We start from the raw sequence: 16,786 nt of genomic DNA, 5'->3' as shown, positions 1-16,786 counted from the left end.
CATATATATTTGTAAACGATTTCTTTATTGGCCTCGATGTCCAAATGATGATTTGAATTACAGGGGACAGTGAAGGGTGGTGTGGGTGGGACCACCTAAACCAGGGGTGGGAAACGTTTTTCATTCAAGGGGCCACTTCAAATTTATTAAGTCCTCCAAAGGCCCTTACTATGAACACAAACCAAGATTTCCCCCTGTACTTTAGGCCTATATTGAAGGCGGCCACCTTTACAGCAGACCCCACCTTCACTAGGCCCCCTGAAAATATAAATTAATTATATTGCTAATTTAATTTCTAACATTTCATACAAAACATGTCATATTTCATGTGAAACGGCATGACATTAAAATTGTGTCAGGGCCGGATATGACGGCCTCAAGGGCCGTAAATGGCCCTTGAGACAAAGGTTCCCCACCCCTGACCTAAAGTTATGAAAATAGAGGGGTTGGTGCGTACTTAAATATTTTTTCAATTAATATAAAATGTCAGTAAAAGGAAGTATGCTCTAATTCCAGAGGTAGAATCCATATTTTCATCTAATGATAGATAAAAAGATCCTCCCCTCTAAGTCATGTTAAGATGAACATACATTTGTTGTGACACCTCTCTGCATGAGTTACTGAGAGTAAAATTCTTACCGTTTATTCAGGAAAGATTTTGAAATGGCACAGATGGGCTCGAAGTTGGAGGATGAGCAATCCATGATCATTGCACTACAAAAGAAGATCAAAGAGCTGCAGGTACTGTAGTGTACACTGTACACTACCCTTGACACATAACAGATAGACCTTTTTCAGAGATTTCATTATTCACAGAGTGATACCATTTCAGCATTGAGTGCAAAGTCACTCACACAACACTGACATACAATTCAGAAGTAGGACTAAATATTGAAGTAAGAACAAAAGAGTTACCAGTAACACTATGATTAGCTAATCTACCTTAGATTCCACTCCCTCAACAGACTAAGCCAAGAGCAAATTTTCCATACGCTGTAACATGTTAGATTGTTATTATTCTGGTATGTTGTAGACAGTGAAATCGATGTGGAAAATGTTGTATTTGTAATTATTACAAGTATTACTATTACAAATATTAATTGTATTTTTAGATATTAGTCAAGCAAGCAATTAAGTCAAGCAAATGTGCTGTAAACTTTTTTCTTTTGAATACTTATTTTACACCTATTTTATATACAATTACGTTTTGCTAGGCGCGCATTGAGCAGCTGGAGGAGGAGTTTGACGCGGAGCGAGCTGCGCGCTCCAAGGCGGACAAGCAGCGCAGCGAGCTGTCGCAGGAGCTGGAGGAGCTGAGCGAGCGTCTGGAGGAGGCCGGCGGCGCCACGGCCGCACAGATTGAGATGAACAAGAAGCGTGAGTCCGACTTCCTGCGCATGCGGCGCGACCTGGAGGAGGCCTCGCTACACCACGAGGCCACCACCGCCATGCTGCGCAAGAAGCACGCCGACAGCGTCCTGGAGCTGGGAGAGCAGCTGGACAACCTGCAGCGCGTCAAGCAGAAGCTGGAGAAGGAGAAGGCGGAGTACCGCATGGAGGCCGAAGACCTGGCCTCCAACCTGGAGCACATGTCCAAGGCCAAGGTGGGGAGAGAGTAGGACAGTGGTTCTCAACCTTTTTTTAACAAACACCCCCTTGACATTATCACAAGCCTCCCTTGACCTCATCATAAGCCTGACAATGCCCCCTTAGTATTAGTATTAGTATTGGACTAATGCACCCCAATGGCAACTAAGCACCACCTCCTCTCAGCTCACCTCCCTATCCTTCTCAACGCCCCCCTAGAGCTTCCCAACGCCCCCTGGGGGGCTGTACCGCCCCCATTGAGAAAGACTAGAGTAGGGAGACAAACATCATACTGTTTATACTGGCTACTTAATATTTGATATTGTACTGTACGACCTGACCCCCTATCAAGGGCCTAGGTGAGGGGAGAGTAAAAAGGGAGATACATTTTATTATACTGATCACATAATGCATTATAGTATTATACTGTGTATGACCTGGCCTTCAACCTGGAGCACATGTCCAAGACCAAGGTGAGGAGAGCAAGGGGTACAAAGTGCAGCAACTAGCCATTTCATGCATGTTATTTAATTAGGAAATTCCGGGAATTACATATGAAATAGTGTGGAGAACAAGGACAGGGACACACAATGTCATTTACTTTGATCTAGTTAGGAAAACATAACATAGTTGTACAGCAGAGATGCTTTATTGATGTCGCATAGAGTGGCCACACACAGTATGTCTCATACTTGCTCAAGTCAAGTCAATTTACTGTAATCCCATATATAATTGTTTTACAGTTCAAGACAACATAACACCATAAACACATCATGCACAGAGATCAGAAAACACATCGCAGCTGCACAAATCATGAAAGCAGTCTATAATAAAAAGGGCCTAGCCGGTTCATTTGAACCCATGAGGTTTTTGGAGGGAATGTAGCCCCATTTACTAGATCTTCTTAAGCGTCCCAACATCTCTTAGGACAGGGACATGAAGGCATGAGAGAACACATATTCATTCCTAACTTGTCCATGTCATGTCTGCTGAAGAGACTAGTGGTTCATGTTTTGTTGTTGTGCTTTGATCAAACTTTCAGGACCTTCACCAGTGTTTGAACTCCTTTCTGTTTCATGGAATATTCCAGACAGATCATCAATATTTAGTTGACTCAGGCTTAGCTATCTCAGGAGATTCCTAGCTTCCAGCAGCAACCTTGATCTTCGTAAACCACTAGTCTCTTTGTTCAGAGAGGGCGGGATGTCCAGAATGTATTCAGACTCATGAAAATGCATTGAAATAATCTCTTACGTACACAAACAAAATCCCTAAAAGACTTTTTCTTTATCTGCTTTGAACAGACAGCCATTGAGAAGATGTGCCGGCTTTGTGAGGACCAGCTGAATGAGGCCAAGGCCAAAATTGATGAAATGCAAAGGCATCTGATGGACACCACATCCCAGAAAGCCAGAGCTCAGACTGAATGTGGTAAGTTAACAGACATTACCATTGATGACCATGCAGTGAATACAGCTCACATAGTTGCATGTTAAATCCAATGTCACTCCAATCTGAATGACAAAATCAGGGCTGGGAAGTATTGACGTATGATGTACAGTGTACATCCAATTAATGTAAAACATAAAAGACCCACCAAGTAATAGGTGGTACACCCCAATTTCGTTTAAAATAATAATAAAAACAATCTCTTTTTAAATGCAACAGCTTTTCTTCACCCTAAACACCTTGTGTATGAGCAAATTTGATTTCATACTTCATTCATTGTATGAAATTAGCCAAGCCTAACTTAATGGCTACATGTTTTCCCAAAAGTGTAGTTGCTAGCCAATTAGCAATTTGGGTAATTGCAGATGAGAAATTGCATTGCAAACAACAAAGTGGCTAACGTACTTAGCCACTATGGTTTCGAGAAATGCTCCCCTGGTCATCATGCTTCTCTCCCCTCTGTGTGATCAGCTGAGGTGTCTCGCAGACTGGAGGAGCGGGAGGTGCTGGTTATGCAGCTGCAGCGCACCAAGCTGAACTTCTGCCACACCGTGGAGGAGCTGAAGAAACATGGGGAAGAGGAGACCAAGGTGGGCACGGCCTCAACACATACGTTCTCCCATTCACGACGCATAATCAAATGGAAAATCAACATATAGCAAAACAAAGTAAAGTGCATGCAAATCCCAAACAACAACCGTCGAGGGTGCTAGGTACAGGTATAGAAAGGAAAGAAGAAATATCACCAATATAATACCAAATTGCTCCTTCGCTATTTGATTCAATTTTACTCAAAGTTGGGACCAAACAACAATCTTCATTGGATACACAGGTGTACTATTCGTAGTGTGGAAATTTCTGTTCCCTTTGTAAAAGCCAACAAATAAAAAAACATATACAAATGCACTGAATTCATGGCAGTCATGGGTAAGCGGTAAGGGCGTCAGACTTGTAGGCCAAAGGTTGCGGGTTTTACATTAAATTACTCTTCCTCACATGCTCTGTAATTAACTTGAAACTGAATTGTGTGTGTGCGCACGCGCGTGCATGCATGTCTGTGTTTGTGTGTGTTTGTGTGTGTGTGTGTGTGTGTGTGTGTGTGTGTGTGTTTGCTGCATCAGGCGAAGAACGCCCTGGCCCATGCGCTGCAGGCGTCGCGTCATGACTGCGACCTGATGCGGGAGCAGCTAGAGGAGGAACAGGAGGCCAAGTCGGAGCTGCAACGCGCCCTCTCCAAGGCCAACGCTGAGGTGGCCCAGTGGAGGACCAAGTACGAGACAGACGCCATCCAGAGGACGGAGGAGCTGGAGGAGGCCAAGTAAGCACTACTAGGGCTAGGGCAAAACACCCCCCATGAAGCCTTATAATGCATCTGTAAAGTATGTTAAGCGGTCATAAGTACTCGTAGCTGTGGGGGCACTGTGGCGCAACGCTCTAAGCCCCACACATTTGGGCTTTCATGCCCATGGAGACCCCGGTTCGAGTCCGGACGGGGTCATTTCCCAATCCGCCCCATCTCTCTCTCCCATTCACTTCCTGTAAGCGTCTCATACTATCCTGTCAAGAAAGGTATAAAAAGCCCCTAAAAAAAGTACTCGTAGCTGTACTCATAATGTATTCTTATAATGCTATGACATAGCACACACCATCATTAAACTGAATGAGGGCATTAACCCTTTATAGATGTGTTTGTAGAGTCTTATGAATATAAGTTTCATGTAAAATTGTAAAGAATCCAGTAGAGTAAAATGCATTCAGCATTAAACAAAACAGTGTAAAAATGTAGTATTCCAAATAATTGATTCCAGTATGGTTGCATAATAAAGAAAAGTCAGGGGAGCACTGTGGTGCACCGCGCTAATACACTGTACCATATGGACAACATTGCACATGGGCACCCATGTTGTGTATACTATGCAGTCAATTTAGGCCAGGAAGAGAAGTTCTGAGGCACTCAAGGTTGCCATTCTTTTATACTTTTTATTTGGCTACAAATTGCCTACGCATTTCAGCCTTAAAGGCCTTCTTCAGGGCATATCAAGAGCAGGCTGCATGTATGAAGTCAATGTTGAAAAGTCCCTTTCCCCCTCTACTCAGGAAGAAGCTGGCAGCTCGCCTCCAGACGACTGAGGAGGCGGTGGAGGCCTCTAATGCCCGTAACGCCTCCCTGGAGAAGACCAAGCACCGTCTGGAGATCGAGATCGAGGACCTCATGGTGGACCTGGAGCGCTCCAACGCCGTGGCCGCCGCCCTGGATAAGAAACAACGCAACTTCGACAAGGTACATAGGTAGTACGCACTCAGGTGGAAATGTAATGAATCCTGGGGGCGCTGTGGCGCGGCGCGCTAAGTCCCCCACATCTGGTCTTGCATGCCCACGGGAACCCCGGTTCGATCCTCCTCCGTCTCTCTGTCCCACTCGCTTCCTGTCCCCATCTCACACTATCCTGTCGAATAAAGGCTTAAAAAAGGCCCCTAAAAAAGGAAATATAATGAATCCTATCCTTCCCTCTCCCTTCACCTCCATCCATGACTGAAGTGCAATTCCAGGAACTGTAACCAATACCCTGTAAAAAAACAACTGTAAGTCGCTTTGAATAAAATCGTTAGCTAAGTGTAATGTCATGAATTGTTTTTTTAATTGTATATTTTTAGGGGCTGTTTATGCCTTTATTGACAGGATAGTATGAGATGCTGACAGGAAGTGAGTGGGAGAGAGAGATGGGGACGGATTGGGAAATGACCCCGGCCAGGCTCGAACCGAGGTCAAGTGTAATGTAATGTAATGTAATGTAATGTAATGTAATGTTTGTGCCCCACCCCCAGGTGCTGTGTGAGTGGAAGCAGAAGTACGACGAGTCCCACGGGGAGTTGGAGTCGTCCCAGAGGGAGGCGCGCAGCCTCAGCACAGAGCTCTTCAAGCTGAAGAACTCCTATGAAGAGGCGCTGGACCACCTGGAGACCGTCAAGAGGGAGAACAAGAACCTGCAGGGTAAGTAAGGCCTTGGTTACACAAATATATACAAAACCACAGTTCTGGCAAAAATTGAGAGACCACCTCGAACTTACCAGTTTTTCTGGTTTTACTACTTATTGGCATGTGTGTCAGTAAAATGAACATTGTTATTTCATTCTGTAAACTACTGACAACATTTTCTCCGAATCTCGAATGAAAATATTGTAATTTAGAGCATTTATTTGCAGAAAGCTACAAATGGTCAAAATAACACGAAAGATGCAATGCTTTCAGACATCAAATATCTGAAAACCCTGTAAACCCCGTAAACCCTGACATGCTTTTTTCCCACCCCTTGCAGAGGAGATTACGGACCTCACTGACCAGATCAGTCAGGGTGGGAAGGCCATCCACGAGCTGGAGAAGTTGAAGAAGATGCTGGACGTGGAAAAGAGCGACATCCAGGCAGCCCTGGAGGAAGTGGAGGTGAGCTCACTTCACCATGCATGAAAAAGAAGATAAGGAAAGATATGTACGATTACTATGATGATGATGATTATTATTATTACTGTATAATTATCATTATATGATCAGTACTATAAATATTACTAAGATTATTACTATGTTTTGTCATGTCTCCACGGACTGAAGATGCCAAAGGAATACTGTTTTCCACTTGTCCAATCATGTGGAACTAGTAGCAATTTGTTTCTGGAAATACTTCTTATTCTTCATTTTAGTTATCCTTTCTATATATTTTGTTCAGGGTTCCCTGGAACATGAGGAGAGTAAGACACTTCGAATGCAGTTTGAGATGACCCAGTTCAAGACCGAGTTTGAACGAAAGCTGACTGAGAGAGATGAAGAGATTGAGAACCTTCGGTATGACACAGGCTCAGCTCAAAACATATTTCTCAATTGTCAGCGTAAAAAACTGTATCAGCCCCGTGCACTGTCATGGCAATCTATGCAAATACAAACTATTATTTTCAGTACCAAAAGTATCTGATTTTTCATATTTCTTGCTATTTAAAGTATTAAGGGCAATATTTTAAATATTACATATGACATAGTTTGACGTATTCTGCTAGAGCTGGCCTAATTCATATCTACAGTCTTCCTAGAGTACCCTCCTGATTCCTCCCTCTCCTTCCCTGTCCCTAAAGCCGTACCCATAAAAAAATGTAACATTCAGTGCAGTGTATGCAAGAACAAACTATTGCTTTTAGTGTAAGCAATCTGATTGTCCCTCTCATTTCATGCCATCTTGCTATTAAAAAGTATTAGGGATCATTGAGAATTTTTAAATATTGATATAAATTTGAGTAATAATAATATTGCCCTCATGATTACTTGCTGTCTCCTGTGTTTGTAGCCGCACCCACCAGCGCACCCTGGAGTCCATGCAGCTGACGCTGGACGCAGAGCTGCGCGCCCGCAACGAGGCCCTGCGGCTGAAGAAGAAGATGGAGGGCGACCTGAACGAGATGGAGGTGCAGCTGGGCCACGCCAACCGCCACGCCGCCGAGTCCCAGAAGGTGGTGCACCATCTACAGACCCAAATCAAGGTAAACGCAACGCATGAGAGGGTACACATCCAGCTAACTCTACAGACCCAGATCAAGGTAAACACACGAGAAGGTACACACCCAGCTAACTCTACAGACCCAGATCAAGGGAAACACACAAGAGGGTACACATCTAGCTAACTCTACAGACCCAGATCAAGGTAAATGCATGAGAGGGTACACATCCAGCTAACTCTACAGACCCAAATCAAGGTAAACGCAACGCATGAGAGGGTACACATCCAGCTAACTCTACAGACCCAGATCAAGGTAAACACACAAGAGGGTACACATCCAGCTAACTCTACAGACCCAGGTCAAGGGAAAGACCCGAGACGTGGGGGTCTGGAGGGTAGCTGCACATTTCACTTAGTTAACTCGATACACTCTAAACACATGAGAGGGCTAAATATATATTTTTGGAGGGTTTTTAACCCACACCCATATGTGAACAGTGTGCGGGACCTTTCTGTCTAAACCTATGAGGGTACACATCTAGCTGACTCTACAAACCCAGATCAAGGTGAACATGGGGGGCAATGGCCATTTCGACATAACACCACTGTGACATCATGATGTTTTTGCCTGGCGAATCGGACCAGAACTAAAACACAGGAAATATTCCAAAAGCAGACAAAATCCGTCCTACAATCACATCAATCTGTTGTATGTGTATCAAGTTTTTTCCCATTTCATTCTGCAACGAGTCATTGGGGATGGCTAAGCACGGTGATAACATGGCTGCACTGGTCTATTATACGCAGTTAAGCAGTTTGAACCAGTTTGATCTGAGCGGCAACTGATATTTATTTCCACAGCTTCGCCAATGAAACGATGCCAGACTAAATGTTTTATGTTGCAGCCTGGCTTGCCAGACCAACAAAATAACATTTCTGGATGTTTTTTGGTAAGACAGTAATTCCCAAGGGAATGGGTTCACTGATTCCTCTTCATCTCCTTCTCCTTCACCACCACCTTGTCCTTTTCACCTCCCCTCCCCCTCCCCCACTTGCTCTTCCTACTCCTCTCCTCCTCCTCCTCCTCCTCCTCGACACTCCTTATTGTTCCTCTTCACCTCCTCTTCTCCCTCCTGCCGCCTCCTCTGCTCCGTCTTCCTCCTCCATCCGCTCCTCCGCTTCCCCCTCTTCACCTCCTTCAGGAGCTGCATATAGAGCTGGACTCCACCTTCCACCGGTGTGAGGAGCTGAAGGAGCAGAATGCGCTGGTGGAGCGTCGCAGCACCCTGCTGGCGGCCGAGATCGAGGAGTTGAGAGCCGCCCTGGAGCAGACAGACCGCGGACGCCGCCTGGCCGAGCAGGAGCTCGTGGAGACCTCCGAGAGGGTCAACCTGCTGCACACCCAGGTGAGCGCACATGCACCTGCACACACCTCTTTAAACTGGCCATGACATGAACCCTCTAGGCCAGTGGTTCTTAACCTTTTTTACTTAACGCACCCCCTTTCCTGTGCCGAAGACAAGCCGCGCACCCCCAACACAAACCACTGCACGGGCATATGCACTAAAAGATGTTTTAAGTGATTAATTACAATGATTCTTGCTTGAGACATTAATCAATACCTTAATGGCTTAAAATGGGGAACATAACATGTTCTAATTTGGTCTTAATTTGACCTAACTATAGTGTTTGCAAGCATAATTTTGGTCACAACCTCAACACAAACAAAATTCTGCGCACCCCCTGGAATCTCTGGCGCACCCCCAGGGGGTGCCCGCACCCCAGGTTAAGAACCACTGCTCTAGCCCACAGTTTGAGGGGGCTCAGTTTGTCCCTCTTATCTCTGCTATACAGCCAGCCAGAACTGAGCTCTTCACAGTGTAGTAATTGAATGGCTCAATAGGCTAAGGTGTTGTACCATTACAACAGGGAGGGACCCATGTTTCATTCCAATCCAAGGTCATCTTCCAATCCTTCCCCTCTCTGTCCCACTCATTTCCTGCCACCCTCTTACTGTCCTCCTCTAGTAAAAAAGGCATGGAAGCCCAAAATATATCTAAAAAGAAGGGCTCTCCCTTACAAAACCCAACTTAACCACTGCCTGCACACCCCATCCACTGACCCCAATGGAGACTGTAGATACCTTTACATTTTAAAACTGGATACCCTGCGAGGTCATGGTCGATAGGCACTAATTGTTTTTCCTTACTTCTATACAATAAACTTTGAAGAGTCTAGTCTGAGTTTTCCCCCATACAGTCATCATCATAGCCTGTTTTTTCATACAATACAATTTAAAACTAATTCTAGATAATCAATGTGTCTTTTTGCGAAATGAGATCATCTGTGAAGATATTGTTATATTATATTACATATATTATATTATATTATTCTAATGACCTCCTACACTGGTGTTTTTCCTTTTCCAGAACACATCCATAGTGAATCAGAAGAAGAAGATGGAGGCTGACCTGACGGTGATGGTAGGCGAGGTGGACGAGGCCGTACAGGAATGCAAAAATGCAGAAGAGAAGGCCAGGAAAGCCATCACAGATGTGAGCCTCACTTCTCTTTCTTTTCTGTGTGTGTGTGTGGTTGTGTGTGTGTGTGTGTGTGTGTGTGTGTGTGTGTGTGTGTGTGTGTGTGTGTGTGTGTGTGTGTGTGTGTGTGTGTGTGTGTGTGGGTGTATTGCCAGCTGATGGGAAGAGGCACAAGCCTGCCACCTACAGGGCGGCATGGGGAAAGAGACGTCATTGCAGAGAATGATAATAAATCTTAGCTGACATTAACTATTGATCAGGTTAATAGGAAAAAGCAATAATGTGTCACCGTACTTTATGCTCATATTTAATACCATATATTGAATTATGAATTAAAATTACAACTAAATCATTAAGTTTTTATATTGGATTAAAAAAACTTTTCAAAGTCAAAGTAATCTTCCTGCGTTAGTTGGTCTGGTTCTGATGTTATGAAATTAGGCTATGTTGCTTCCAGGCTAACCTTTTAAGATTTAGGATTGTTATTACTATTTGAGTGTGTGTGTGTGTGTGTGTGTGTGTGTGTGCGTGCGTGCGTGCGTGCGTGCGTGCGTGCGTGCGTGCGTGCGTGCGTGCGTGTGTGTGTGTGTGTAGTACTTTCTCACATGAACCCTGGACAGCTGGCGTCCTCTTGGCAGCCTCCAGGTTTGGGGTCTGAGGGTGTGCACCTGTATTTGAAAGCACTTTGAGTGAACTATATAATTGTGATACTGTGCTATATCAATACATGTTGTTGTTGCTGTTGAAGTAAGAGTCCAGTTTGACATTTTTCTCTGACCTTCCTTGATCCAATCCACAGGCGGCCATGATGGCTGAGGAGCTGAAGAAGGAGCAGGACACCAGCGCTCACCTGGAGAGGATGAAGAAGAACATGGAGCTGACCGTCAAGGACTTGCAGATCCGCCTGGACGAGTCCGAGCAGCTGGCCCTCAAGGGCGGCAAGAAACAGATGCAGAAGATGGAGTCCAGGGTGAGGCGAGCCGCTGTGTGGAATGATACCTGGTGTCCCCATTACAAGTGGTTACCCAGATGGGAGAGACACAGTGATTGGTCAAAACTAAGTGACGTTTACTTAATACCAATCACTGGAGTGACCATCACTAGGGCCGTGGGTGTGTTCTGATTGTCACGCCGACGAGCCTGGCTCTGTGGTGTAGCGGTCAGAGCCCCAGTTTACTACCCCAGAAAGTCCGGGTTTGTGTCCCGGCTGGGCAACTCTACCCCCCTTCGCTACATGTCCCCATAACAAGTGGTTACCCAGATGTGAGAGACAAATCCAAATAAAGAGTGACGTTAACTTGGTTGGTTCTGACTTCAGGGTAACCAGTTGTTATAGAAACCAGCAATTCTGTAACACCACGCACATGCACGCACATGCACGCACACACACACACACACACACACACACACACACACACACAAGCACACACACAAGCACACTGCACTTTCTGCACTAAACCCAAACATACACACACTGACACACAACTCATACTCACACACATACACACACACACACACACACACACACATACACAGGTACACACACACAGACGCACACCGCACTTTCTACCTGCACTAAACACACACACACACACACACACACACACACACACACACACACACACACACACACACACACACACACACACACACACACACACACACACACACACACACACACACACACACAAAACACATACAAACACACACACACACACACATACTGCTGCTGGTGTATTTAATAAAAACCTTTTTTAATTATTTATTTTCTTCAAATGCTACTATTACTATGTCAGAACGCTATAAAGAAAAAAGCTTTTAGAAAAAGAACAACAAAATACCTCCTCTTAATGTATGTTCTCTACAAGTCTTCTGTTGTCCAGTCTTGCACTTTAAATGTCTGTATGAGCAATGTCTACGTCCATACTGTCTATGTCCATGTATGAGTACTGTCTATGTCTATACTGTCTATGTCCTTACCTAGATTAGTCTATGTCTGCATGGGAGAGCAAGAAACGCAATTTCAAATTCTTTGTATGACCAGTGCATGTAAAGAAATTGACAATAAACTTGACTTGACTTGAAAAAAAAAAAAAAAAAAAAAAACAAAGAAAAAAGAAAAACACCAGTAATCAGATAATCACTTTATTTTGGAAGCAACACGTTGGCTGCAAGTCAGCAACCCTCCTCCAGTCGTTTCCTCTATCCTCTGGACTTGTCCCCTTGGCATTGTCTCTTCCTATGGAGGAAAAAAGGACTCAAAGGAGGAGGGATGAATCAGGAACCATGTCTAGACCTACTCATACAGGATCTCACCTCGCTTCTCAATTCTTGTCCAGTCACCTCTGGGATATTGATATTTGGAGGGATATTGATATCTTTGTACAGTACTCATAGAATTTCATTCAAATAAATACATATAATAGAACATCAGTTGCATTGTACTGGGACCTGCATAATAGCAGCACAAGGCATGAGCAGCTGGAGGTGTAGGCTGGAGACTAATCATCATGACCGCTGTCCTTGTTTCAGATGCGAGAGCTGGAGAGTGAGCTGGAGGTGGAACAGAGGAAGTCTTCAGAGTTCCAGAAGGGCATTCGGAAGTACGAGAGGAGGGTCAAGGAGCTCACTCACCAGGTATGGGGCGTGTAATTGGTAACAGTAGTAACTAGTAATAATATAATCAGGGCAGCCGACAGCTTTGGCCGGGCACAGGACAACATCATCTGAGAGGACCCCCCCATCCAACACATACAATGTAATGAAAACCTAATTCTGCCCCCCCTCTCTCTAGGCCCCAGACAACTGACCCTTTGTCACCCCCCCCCTTTTTTTAATAAATAAAAAGCATACATTCAGCATGATTTTTATGCATTTAATGGTTTCTATCTCTGCAGACAGAGGAGGACAGGAAGACTCTGCTGCGGATGCAGGACCTGATTGAGAAGCTCCAAACCAAAGTCAAGTCCTACAAGAGGCAGGCTGTGGAGGCCGTAAGTAGCATCTTGATATCTGCCCAATGGCTTGGGGAGTATTCCAAGAACATGGTTAAGTGATAAGCCTGGCTCAGTTAAAGGGGTATGCCACTATTTTGGGGCTTAATACAGTTAACATCGTTGGCTAGGGTTTATAAAGGTGGTAAAGTGTCTTATTTTTCATGTGAAGCGTTGTCTTGCTTTAAGACAAGTTAAAAGAGGGAGTATGTCGCTAAGCTAGTGAAAGTCAATGGATCCGTGTAGCATGTAGCAATGCTACATGGATGCATTGACTTTCACTAGCTTAGCAACATACTCCCTCTTTTAACGTGTCTTAAAGCAAGACAACGCTTCACATGAAAAATAAGACATTTTACCACCTTTATAAACCCCAGCCAACGATTTTAACTGTATTAAGCTACAGAATAGTGGCATACCCCTTTAACCTGCAGAAGTTGTAAATCTGCTAATAGTAGCCCCATAGGTGACATTTAATAAGGGCTCCAGGCGCTTCTATTTGAGGATTTACCACTACCTCATGGTTAACTCCATTTTCGCAGATAAGAAACGTGACCTACAGGAAGCATGGGTTTTGCCTATTCTTATCACTAGTCGTGCACAGTGACTCTATGTCAGTGTGTCAGTGACAAACTGGGTTGGTTTTTGAAGGAGTTGCACGCGACAAATGTTTGGTGACCTTGAAATTCTTCACATGACCTGAGGGTGCTGAGGATGTCCTACAAACAAATCTAGGTCAAAAAGTCTGTGAAACTAGTAGTGCTCCTCAATAACTTAACTGGTATGTTTGAGAGAAAGAATAATAAAAGTCACAAGACCAGCTGTCAAACAGTAAAGTGAAAGTAGTTCAGAAAGTAAAAACCCTTCCCACGGCCCAGAATCAGCTGTTTGGGTGCAATAATGAGACCTCAAGATAAGTAGACCAGCATTTACTCAGTCAAGTCATCTTTGTTGGAGGAAAACCGTGGCATGGGTTTTACTTTCTGTACTACTTGTGCTTAGTTTTTGACAGCGTGGCACAAAACATCATAAAAGTCAGATGTGTAAAAGTACTGAATACCACAGGTGTTACGTGACTTCGACTCGAGTCGCGAATTTGATGACTTCAGACTCGATGAAATGTCAAAATACTCACAACTTGACTTGGACTTGGGCCTCATGACTTGCAAAGACTTGCCACTTTCCATAATACTTCCTGTTAGAAATATCTATCCAGTCTAGTTCAGCAAAACTGATGCATTTTCTGCAGGTGATTTCATGCTGACAGTGTATACAGGGTTTCCCAAAGACCTAGTAGCGTTAAGGTGCCGGTATGCTTGCTGCGAGCTGTAAATTACGCGCGTCACCGCGAGCAACCGACAGCACTGCTTCAAAAGCAGTTGACCAAGACGCAAAACGGACGCATTTGGCTGCCGTGTCCAACGCGCGCGAAATTGACATTAAATACGCACGTTAACGCGTTCATGAACGAATCGTGCACACGCTCGCGTATCTTGCAGCAAGCATACCGGCACCTTTATGGGTACTACTGGCAAAAGAAAAACAAAAACATAGGGCCAGTGCAAGTGTTATGCCTGTACCTCTATTGACATATACTGTATGTTCTGCTGTTGATGAATTTGTGGTGCTCAGTTTTTATTCTGTGGTGCTGCACCACACAATGATCTACGTAGGGGAAACCCTGGTCTATTCCTGATCTGCTGGCCTGACGTGTTCCTGTGTTTCCCACCAGGAGGAGACGATGAGCAGCAACATGACGAGGTTCAGGAAGATCCAGCACGAGCTGGATGACGCTGAGGAGAGGGCAGACATAGCCGAGACCCAGGTCAACAAGCTCCGCGTGCGCACCAAGGAACAGGTGGTGGTCAAGACTGTGGTAAGAGACCCCGGCCGTCAACATTACGCTCAGCTCACGCTACTTACGCATTATTTAGATGCAGGGTATTGGTTACAGTCCCTGGAGCAATGTGGGGTTAGGTGCCTTGCTCAAGGGCACTTCAGCCATGGATGATATAGGATTTGAACCTGCAATATTATACTTAGCTGACACTTTTATCCAAATCTGCCTAGTTATTTGTATGCAGAGTACTTACAGTCACTGGAAGGGGAGGTGAGGGGCCTCACTCAGGGGCACTTCAGCCATCAATGATTTGGGATTCAAACCTCTACACCCTTGTGATTCCAAAACTTAATTCTTAGAGGCATATTTCACAAGCACTCATTCCCACCCCATATGGTAGTTGAAATGTTCCTGCACATATTTTGTTGTACGAGGTTGAGACATTACACTGTCCTGGGCCCACTAATAAGTCTGAGTGTGAGACATCAAATTCTGTCATATTTCTGTATTGTCTATTAAAAGAGTATGTCAGACAACTCTTATAGACATTTGAAATGTATTATTTATTTAAAAATGTGTGCAATAGCTTTTTGACTTTTTAATTTTACAGTTGTGTGCAATAGTTTTCTATTTCTTTTTAAGGATAATCAAACCTGTCAATGGACAAAAGATGGAAATTAGCCTTATGGCTATAATCCTGTATATTTGCCTTTTGTGTTAAATGCTAGTAATATATGCTGTTCCTTTGTTAAAGAAATAAACTTCAAACTTAAAATAACCCCGCGGACCAGATTTGGGTCCCAGGCCCGAGTTTGACATCCCTTCATTAGACCATGGCTGTTCAACTTCAGGAACAATAGGTTGAATGGAAAAATCACTGGGGTTTTACTAGATTAAATTTTTAGTCAGTTGTTGAGGCGCAGGAAAGTTTAACTGGCCCGCATGCATCTGGTCCACAGGTCGCTAGTTGAATAAACTTGCATGAGGCCGTCTCACCAGACAGAAGAAAGGATGTGGCCAACACCCTAACTTACAGTCTAATGCACCTCACAGATTCTCTTTCACTGTCTGGTGTCTGTAGTGTCGCCTCGGCCCTCTATAGATCCGGACCTGACACCTTATTCTATTCTCTGCTTGTCTTCTGCACAGATCACAGAGTAAACAAGAGGGATGCGAGCTGACAGCTGACGCCTCCGGCCAGCGCCACAGTGATGTAACAAGCCATTAAATGCATCAAGAGAAACAACCAGTGCCTCTTGATCTTCTGCCAGCTTAAAAATGTTCTACTTACTATGACTAAGACGTGTTGAGTTTACTTGTCAATGCATAGACTGTTGCCATTGCTGAAAATGAATGAATGAGTGACTGAAAAAAAATGTCAGCAAAGTCAACAGCCTAATGTAGAGAGAGAGGGGGTGTCACAGTGAGAGGTTGGTGACACTGAGGAATTTTCAAACCCAGTGCTGCCTTCACATGGACTTCCAGCCTCGTGTTTATTCAAATTAAAAGTAGCTATAAAAAGTTCTTTCACCTGCAGTCAAGAGATGTGGACTGCAGTCAGAAATGAAACTTAATGCATGTCAGCCACCGAGCTGCTTAAAGAAATCTTAGTAGAGAGAATAAAATGAAACCAGCGTGTGTAATTTTTGTTGTGATTTTGACAACAGCACATGGATCATCGGGGAGAAGGGATACAAGAAACTGTACCTGTACGAACCAGTGTTGAGAAGTAACCTGCTAGGATGCCTATAATGCGGAGTTAAAACAAAAAACATTACCCTCTTGTCCTAGCTGTTCATGAACTGTGATATCCATTAAATATATTTAATGATCACCTGACCATTTCTCGTTGTTTTGATTGTAACACTGCAATGCAAAAGTGAACCACATAAAACA

At 44.2% G+C, this 16,786-nt stretch overlaps 1 protein-coding gene across 2 annotated transcripts in view; it reads left to right on the top strand.

Moving 5' to 3' along the window:
• Positions 1-16,729, top strand: part of LOC134457368 (myosin-7-like) — a 37,670-nt gene extending 20,941 nt beyond the window's left edge. For both annotated transcript variants that reach the window (XM_063209358.1, XM_063209359.1), the window contains 17 exons: positions 651-741; positions 1,215-1,604; positions 2,892-3,018; positions 3,508-3,626; positions 4,158-4,354; positions 5,134-5,317; positions 5,863-6,028; positions 6,354-6,478; positions 6,759-6,874; positions 7,368-7,560; positions 8,720-8,923; positions 9,947-10,072; positions 10,857-11,027; positions 12,590-12,694; positions 12,955-13,050; positions 14,783-14,926; positions 16,040-16,729. In XM_063209358.1, coding sequence (XP_063065428.1) covers positions 651-741; positions 1,215-1,604; positions 2,892-3,018; positions 3,508-3,626; positions 4,158-4,354; positions 5,134-5,317; positions 5,863-6,028; positions 6,354-6,478; positions 6,759-6,874; positions 7,368-7,560; positions 8,720-8,923; positions 9,947-10,072; positions 10,857-11,027; positions 12,590-12,694; positions 12,955-13,050; positions 14,783-14,926; positions 16,040-16,051 — 2,566 coding nt within the window. In that variant the 3' untranslated portion in view covers positions 16,052-16,729. The remainder of the gene's footprint in view (positions 1-650; positions 742-1,214; positions 1,605-2,891; positions 3,019-3,507; positions 3,627-4,157; positions 4,355-5,133; positions 5,318-5,862; positions 6,029-6,353; positions 6,479-6,758; positions 6,875-7,367; positions 7,561-8,719; positions 8,924-9,946; positions 10,073-10,856; positions 11,028-12,589; positions 12,695-12,954; positions 13,051-14,782; positions 14,927-16,039) is intronic.
• The last annotated feature ends 57 nt before the right edge of the window (positions 16,730-16,786 follow it).

The sequence above is a fragment of the Engraulis encrasicolus genome, chromosome 10 (assembly GCF_034702125.1).
Source record: "Engraulis encrasicolus isolate BLACKSEA-1 chromosome 10, IST_EnEncr_1.0, whole genome shotgun sequence".
NCBI lineage: Eukaryota > Metazoa > Chordata > Actinopteri > Clupeiformes > Engraulidae > Engraulis > Engraulis encrasicolus.
Note: the sequence above shows the minus strand (reverse complement) of the source record. Positions and strands in the feature narration are given on the sequence as shown.